The sequence below is a fragment of the Lichenostomus cassidix genome, chromosome 3, assembly GCF_008360975.1.
Source record: "Lichenostomus cassidix isolate B80296 chromosome 3, HeHo_3.0, whole genome shotgun sequence".
Classification (NCBI taxonomy): domain Eukaryota; kingdom Metazoa; phylum Chordata; class Aves; order Passeriformes; family Meliphagidae; genus Lichenostomus; species Lichenostomus cassidix.
The window spans coordinates 40543688-40552007 of record NC_139483.1 but is presented as its reverse complement, the minus strand read 5'-3'; the positions used below and the strand labels follow the sequence as shown (position 1 = coordinate 40552007).

Genomic DNA, 8320 nt, shown 5'->3' with positions numbered 1-8320 from the left:
TGTCAAGAGTAAAGGTGTCCAAGGTCAGTCTGCTCAAGCTCAGTGACACTTTTCAACTCTTAGACCATCAGAGTCTTCCATCAGAGCAGTGCACATACAGTTATATAGATAAATACTTTTCACAGGGAGAAGAATCTGTGCTTGGCCACCTAAACTCATCAGAGAATTGAATACTGTTAAAGTAGGTGCTAGTTCCAGCAGCAGTCTCTGGTGTCATGGGGATGAAGATTTCTGCTTTGAAACTCTACAACTCCTTGGCAACAGAAGCTGTTCTGGGACCAGTAGGACAAGTAAACAAGTGTACCACACCATGCAGCTCTCCCTGCTCTCAGAGCCATAGGTCTCCTGGGCATTAACATTTCAGACTCACGCAGAAGATTAAAAAAGACTCAGCATGAAGTAAAAGTCACACCACAGAACAGAGAAGACCTGATCACCTTTTAAATCTCCATTTCTAATGTTACCTACTATAGTGATATGCTCTCAGGTCAAGTCAAGTTTGTGGAGAGAAGAAAAGTTGAGTTTGAAAGAGAGCACTTGTACTTCCAAGACCATTTCTTTCTTACCATTTCCCATGTGAAGCGCCAAGAGTTCTAGGATTTTACATAAACTCTAGTAGGATTGGAAATAGAAAAGGTAAAATTCAGTGTATTAAAACTCAGGAAGTTGCAAGCCCCTGTGAGAAAGCAGCTGTAAAGGGCAAATAGTCAGTTTTGGTGTTCATATCTTCACATTCCCACCATTTACCTCTCTATACTCTTTTTTCTCAGATGTCTCAGAGCTGATACTACCATTATATACGTTATGATTACTGTCATGTTACACACAGGACAGGTAAAGAAAGATGGCAAAAGTCCATGAAAAAGCTACTGTGCCTTCCTGATTACCATTAGGTTTATGACTTCCAACACAGACTTGAAATTTGTGACTCAGATTCCACTATAGGTCTGTGAGAAATCTTTAGAGTACATCCAATCCCACTGCTGACAGATGGTAGAGCAGAGAACAGCGACTATGAAGATAACAGTATTTCACCCACGGATTTTTCTTACTATGTAGTAGCATAAGGTAGCTGTGAAATCAGTAGTGTTTCAGAACATTTCTTGCACTGCTGAGGTTTCTGGCTGGAGGTAGCCCAAACACACAATCAGTCTATAAACTCTCAATCTCAGCACAGAGGTCACATAAAAAGAAAAGATACCTAGCCAGATGACAGGCAGGTTTATGTGGGTCACCACTGTTTCTACTATGTGCCAGAGGCCAAACCTGCTGCTTTTTGCCCTGAAATGGGGAACTACAAAGCTTTAAACCCCTTGGGGCTTTCCCCCCCGCAGCTTGTCATGAGAGTGGCTGGGCAAGATACAAAAAGGATCTGCAGAGAGGAAAGACTGAAAAAAAACTGAAGCTTTAATATATTCCTACTCTCTGACCCCATTCCTCCTTTTCTGTGCATCAACAGTTTTAATAATCTGGGAAAAGCAAAACCTGAAGCTAGAAAACCCTTTCCTAACTGGTGTCACAAAACCTCTTGTCATTTACCAACAAACGTTATGATGAGACTCAATGGTTTTAATACGTTATCTCTTCTTCTCTTTTCTTATTTTTCCCTTTTCATTTGACAGCACTTAGTTCCTAATTTTTTTAACAGCTGCTCTGAAACGACCAGTTTGCATTCTAAAAGAAATGAAAAATTAGGATCTGCTTATGGAACTGGAGTTAATACCATTTAACTTTTAAAGATAGACAAATAACAATAATAAAAATCAGTGAAATCACTCTTACATATAATCTCTTCACCATGAAAATAAACCACTGTTACATCCACGCTAAGCGTATGTAAACAAAACAGATGGGGGATTTCCCACTGCTGGTTTCTTTCTTCTAAGGATGGTTATTTTCAGTTCATAAACTCTCAGCTGTCATCCCTGATTTATCTTGGCAGCAGATTCCTGTTGGGGTCACCGGGCTGGGAGCTGGGGCGATGCGGCACGTCCCCCGCTCGCTGCGCTCTGCCGCCCCTGCCAGCCACAGTGCTCAGAGCCGGGGTTCGTGCTTCCCTTTTAACCCCTTTCTCAGCCTTCCCTCTGTCAGTGCCTGACATTTTGTGCATATCGCTTGTGCTCCAGCATGGTGAGAGCCGTGTGAAGGAGAGGCACCAGCTTAGTTTGTTGGTGAGCATCCTCCTTTAATTCGGGGAGGGGAGAGAGAGCTACTAGAGATAACGAAACCCCGCCCGCCTTCAGTCCGCTACCCAAACAATGGCTTTATTTAAAGATATGAAGACATCGCCGTGTAGAGGTCCTTTAAAAAATGTTTTCGCCTTTCCCAGCCGTAGAGAGAGCGACCACTTTATTTGCTGGAAAGGGCTCTTCCCGCCCCTTCCTACTGCTGCCCTCCCTCCGCCCCCCTCCTCCCTTCCCCATATATTATTACTCTATGCCACCAACGTTAAAACAGTCCCACCGCGCTGCCTGCCCGAGCCGCGGCCGGCGGGCAGCCCTTCGCTGGCCCCGAGCAGGCTGCGGCCGCCGGGCGGCTCCCCCGGCGCCAGCCCCGGCCTGGCCCGGCCGTGCGGAGCTGTCTGTCCCCGGAGGGTGCTGAACCGCTCGGCGGGAGCTGCGGCCGGAGCCCTGCCGGCCTCGCCCCGGCGCCGGAGCGGAGGGAGGCGGCGGAGGGGCGCCGCGGGGGATGGGGGGAGCCGGCGGCGACCCCGCGCCTCCCGCCTGAGGAGCCCGCGCACAAAGCGGCGCCGCGGCCATGGAAGAGGAGCTCAAGTGCCCGGTGTGCGGCTCGCTGTTCCGGGAGCCCATCATCCTGCCCTGCTCGCACAATGTCTGCCTGCCCTGCGCCCGCACCATCGCCGTGCAGACCCCGGAGAGTGAGCAGCACCTGCCGCCCCTGCTCCACTCGCGGGGCCCCGCGCCGCCCGCCGCGCCGGGAGCGGGATCGGGGCCGGGAGCGGGATCAGGATCGGGGCCGGGATCGGGAGCGGCCGCGGGCTCCGCCGCCTGCCTGGACTCGGAGTGCGCGGCGGGCGGCGGCGGCGGGGACCACGCGGACAAGCTGAGCCTGCACAGCGAGACCGACAGCGGCTACGGCTCCTACACCCCCAGCCTCAAGTCCCCCAACGGCGTGCGGGTGCTGCCGCTGGTGCCCGCGCCCCCGGGGGCGGCGGCGGCTCCGCGGGGCGCCGGCCCCGCCAGCTCCTCCCTCACCTGCCCGCAGTGCCACCGGAGCGCTTCCCTGGACCAGCGCGGGCTCCGCGGCTTCCAGCGCAACCGGCTGCTGGAGGCCATCGTGCAGCGCTACCAGCAGGGCCGCGCCGCCGCCGCCGCCAAGTGCCAGCTGTGCGACCGCAGCCCGCCCGAGCCGGCCGCCGTGCTGTGCGAGCAGTGCGAGGTGCTGTACTGCGCCGCATGCCAGCTCCGCTGCCACCCGGCCCGCGGGCCCTTCGCCAAGCACCGCCTGGCCCCGCCGCCCGCACACCCGGGCGCCCCCGGCGGCGGGGACGGCGGCGGCGGGAAGGGGGCTGGCGGCGGCCGCAAGCTGCCTACATGCGCCGAGCACGACCTGGAGAACTACAGCATGTACTGCGTGAGCTGCCGCAGCCCCGTCTGCTACCAGTGCTTGGAGGAAGGCAAGCACAGCAAGCACGACGTGAAGGCCCTGGGAGCCATGTGGAAGCAGCACAAGGTGAGTCCCGCCAGCCGGCTGGGAGGAGCTGCGGTGATGCCCAGCGCTGGGGTTTGTTCGTCCCAATGCCCCAGCAGCGGGTTGCAGTTTGTAGGACATGAGGTTCTTCCTGTCCATCATCCTCTCAGACTTTTCTACCTTCGGGATGGTGCTCTTAGGTCTTACTGACCCTTCAGCCCCTGCTCAGAGTTAGAAATCCCCCAGATGCACTCCTATGTTTGCCTTACCTTGACCAGAAAATGAGGCTCAACCACGTCAGGCAGATACCTGGGATTGTCAAGTCCATTTCCCTAACTTGTCTGCCTTCCACAAGGTCCTTGGCCATCCTGTCCTCAGCCTTCCCATTCTCTCATGGTGGCAGCAGCTACCTGTGAGAAGATGGGATGGTTGTTCCTTCTTTTCACTGCCTCCCTTTCATCGAGGACCCAGTGCAAGTTGTCACAACCATATGTCAATGAGGGAGAGTGGTCCACAGCCATCCAAATGTTTTAGACATGAAAGCCTGGTACAGGTGATCATGGGCATTGGGCTGTCTCCTGGACCCACTCTGTTCCCAAAGAAGACAGAAGTAATGGCTGGAGGGACTTCCATGACACAAAGATAAATAAGGAGTTGTAGATGGGGACTAGGGACAAGTAAAGCTTTTCTGATTCACATATTGTCACTGTCTGATTCATGCTTCCCTGCAAGTGATGCTCCCTACTGCTCCCTGGATCCCTCCGTGGAGAGGTCAGAGCCATCTGCTTTGACACACAGGGGGTTTGCTGAGGTCTGGTTGAGCTGGTAGGTCACTTGGTCATGCTTTTCTTGCTAACAATAAAGCTTTGCAACCATGTGAATAAAGAGCGAGACATGGCCTTAGAAGCTGAAAATGTGTGAAGTTAGCTCATTCTTGCTGAGAATAGTGGACCCTGGAAAAATGATTATTTAATACATATGAACGTACATAGGGGACTTCAATACCTGAGAGCTGGGAGCAGTCCTTTGGAGCTTCCTGCTGTACTGGGGATAAAGCACTTCTCCCACAGCTGTGCAAAGAGCACTTGACCAGCTCTGCTGGCCACAGGAATCCCTTCTTTTTACTCTCTGTTTGCAGTTAGCAGTAAAGAAAGCACTGAGAGATCCTTTCAGGCACTTCAGGAAAGGTCAAAAACTAGTCTCATCATCCCTCAGCCACGGAGTGGTTGAGCACAAGCTGGGCTAAGGTGTTTGGGAGGGAAATAATTGACTTTCTATTTTAAGATCCAAAAAAGATGCCCGCTGGGGTGATCTGCATTGTTTATCCATCCAAGAAGAAAGACAAACTTCTTCTGTAGATGTTTCAGTTTGAGTGCTCTGCAACATCTCAGGCATCACCTCCCTAAGATGATGAGTATTTGTGCAGGGAAGTTCTCCTGGCCCAGAAGCAGCAGATAAAAAAATTACTGCTGCTGTTTATATCCCAGTGGCAGAATCCACTTCAGTGAAGAATTGTTTTGATGACCAGGATCTGAGTTCACGGTTCAAATGTGGCTGATGTTTTAGAGAGCATGAGAGACCAGCTTGTGATGTATTAAAACTGTTTGGTGCCTTTTGGAACATTACACTCCTATATAATCAAAGTTCAGAATCAGTCATTTTCTCTCTTTCCTACTGTCAAACATTGAAAAAGACCCTTTTGGTTTGTATTTTTACTGCATTTTTTTCTGTGACTGAGGTATCACAGAATATGATTTTTCTCTTGATTTGCATATTCAATCAATGTCAGAATTCTAGCAAAAGGAAACCCTCGAAATTAAGTAATTTGGGGACTCTAAAACTGTGCTCTTGTGAATATTATATTTTCCAGAAAAACGTGCTTGGCAGAAAATAAATATAATGGAACTGCATAGCGAGGCAGCCTAAATCATCAGCTCACATTCATTCAGATAAATTGTTTTGGAATTAGATACTTCGGCTCAGAAATAGTTCTCTGATACAGCAATTTCTACAAGTTTATTACCTGCAGTTACTTTGGCCAAACCATAAATTACTTACTTTGACTGATATGCCAAATGTAATTTAAGGTTTATGTGCTCTCTCCAGATGCTCCAGACATAGCTGGTAGAGGCAGCTGAAAGGTTTGTTCTTAGACCAAGAAGCCTTCCTTGTACTAGCCCTTTGTTTGACTCCTCCTTTGTCTGGGCCTTACATAGTGACCAAGTGGCAAATTACAGAGTGTGTAACCTTTCCAGACAGTGCTGCAGACCATGCAAAGAAATGCACTTACCCATAGCTCCACTGCTGACACCAAGGCTGTACTAGACTGGTTGGCCCCTGTTAGTGGTGCAGATTCCCTGTTACACTGCTATATGTAACTTCTCCTACAGAGAAAGTAAAATTGGTGTAAAATAACAAAAAGGCCCCAATGGTATAAATCTGTGAAAATCCCCTGGTTTACCTGGACTTCATTATATTCACTTGCCTAAAAAGTGCATCTGGACCAGCAGGTCAAGGTTGTTAAGTAAAACTCTTAGTCTTCTGTTGAAGTTCAGTCCTTTCACGTCTTCTTAGCAAGAGCAGTGACACTGTTATCACATTTAGGTAGGACTTCCAGCCTAGGAATATGAGGGATGATGGGGGACACATTTCAGCTCTGCCCATTCTAAATGATTAAATCTATGTACATACTGAAATGCTGAAACACCCACAGCTGGATAGGTCTGTGAAGGGCAGACAGGCAGGGAGTTGCAAACAAGAGTAGGAGTCCACATGCCTGCTTTTATTTCCTGGCCTAAAGACTTGTATTCCCAAAACCATGTGGGTTTTATGAGAATTCAACACCAGGACAAGCTCATCTAATCAATAGTTAATCTGCTGCTAAAGAGAGATGGAGGGAAGGCAAGTTAAATGAGCACAAACTATTTGGTTGAAAAAGGACATGGGCATTATCAGGTTCATTTTGGGAAATCAAAGGAAGCATCAGTCTTCTCTGCCCATCTGGGTTTAATTACTTACCCTTGTGATCTCTGTGTTCCTATAATTGAAGGAAATAGAAACTTGGTGTCATTCTCCAGCCCCCACATTACTGGTTGCAAGACCAGGTATTAAAGATACCACCAGGTAGAGTGCCATTTGTCAGGAGTTTTCAATTGTCCCAGTCAATGGAGCTTGCTACATCTCAGTTTGGCTTACAATAAATATTTCTGTAGCATGAAAGATTGCTCTGGGTGTACAGGGCATTTTTTATAGCTTAGTTGTTTTACTGAGGGCTTAGTCATGTAGCTCCACTTGACTTTAATGAGAGGTGCATGACTAAATTCCACTGCTTTGCGAGGTATCTTTTACAAATGCTTGGAAAAACAAGGCTATTATCTCTGAGTGAGTTTCACAAATGGAAATCTGGTCTTCTACTCAGCTTCATGCTGCAGTCAAGTTAATGCAACCACAGGTTTTAATGAACAGATCAGTTTGCTTATGAGCCCTTTAGACAGTGACATGGCAGAATTTCTGTTGCAGTTCTTTACCATGGGAGTGTGCCAGGAGCCAGGAAGGACTGTGTTAATTGCCATCAGTACGTATGTTGGTTACAATTCATCTGTGGTGATTTTCTGCAGTGCTGTGATGCCCACATTCAGCTTTTGTCTCTTCTGATCTGGTGAAATGCACTTTGAGATTATTTGAGAGCTAGGGAAGAAGTTGGAAAAGTGGAAATTTTACTTTTGTAAGGACCAGCCATTCGTATTGATTTGAAAGAAAGGAGCCCTTGTCTCTCTGGGACAATTTGGTCAGGACAGTCAATGACAGAGGATGTAGTGGTTTTGCCACCTATTTCTTTCTTGTTTGCACCTCAGCTGCTTGGTCATATGCTGCTTTTACCTTGTTCTGTGTCAGCTTAACAAACCAAAGGCTCAGATGTGCCTTGTGAATGGAGCAGAGAGTGTGATCAAAAAAGGTGGGCTTCAAACTTTGGCAAACATGATCAGCCCATGCAGAGCTTACCTGAAGTTCTGATTGTGTGGTCTGGCAGAAAACAAGGACTCTTTCATAGACCTGGAGTTTGCTTCTGTGACCTCAAATAGTGTTAATATCATCTTTCAGGTTTTTGTGCTTTTACAAGAGTTTGTGTAGGAAAATAGTAAATATTCAAATATTGAGAAACACGCACAGTAATGTGTCTTCCCTTTACATTTGTTACAAATGAATTCTGTAAAGTGTATTTTCATTTAGAATTTAGCAGTAATATGCTTTCCAGGGGGCTGCTTTCCAGCCTTTTGTTCCCCACTCTGTCCATACACCCAGGGTTGCTCCATCCCAGGTGCAGGTGCAGCATTTGCCCCTGTTAAACATCATATGCTTGGTGATTGTCCAGCCCTTAATTTGTCAAAGTCTCTCTGCAGACCCTCTCTGCCTTTGAGAGAGTCAACAGCTTCTCCCAGTTTAGTGTTGTTGGCAAACTTAATTAGCATAACTTTGAGTCCTGCATCCTAGTAATTTTTGAAGATGCTGAAGAGTACTGGCCTGAGAATGGAGAACTCCACTAGTGACAGGTTGCCAGTCTGATGTCACCCCATTTACCCTTTGTGCCCAGCTCATGAGCCAGTTGCTCACCCATCTTATGACTTGTTTATCCAGCTGTGTCCTGGACATTTAGTCCAGAAGGATCCTG

At 48.3% G+C, this 8320-nt stretch overlaps 1 protein-coding gene across 9 annotated transcripts in view; it reads left to right on the top strand.

Annotated features, from left to right (window-relative positions):
• The first annotated feature begins 2467 nt into the window (after window positions 1–2467).
• Window positions 2468–8320, top strand: part of TRIM67 (tripartite motif containing 67) — a 41650-nt gene continuing 35797 nt past the window's right edge. For 3 of the 9 annotated variants that reach the window (XM_085055419.1, XM_085055418.1, XM_085055417.1), the window contains exon 1: window positions 2468–3693. In XM_085055419.1, the coding sequence (XP_084911545.1) occupies window positions 2758–3693 (936 nt within the window). In that variant the 5' untranslated portion in view covers window positions 2468–2757. The remainder of the gene's footprint in view (window positions 3694–8320) is intronic. The other 6 variants (XM_085055421.1, XM_085055420.1, XM_085055423.1 and 3 more) reach the window with 4 other exon arrangements.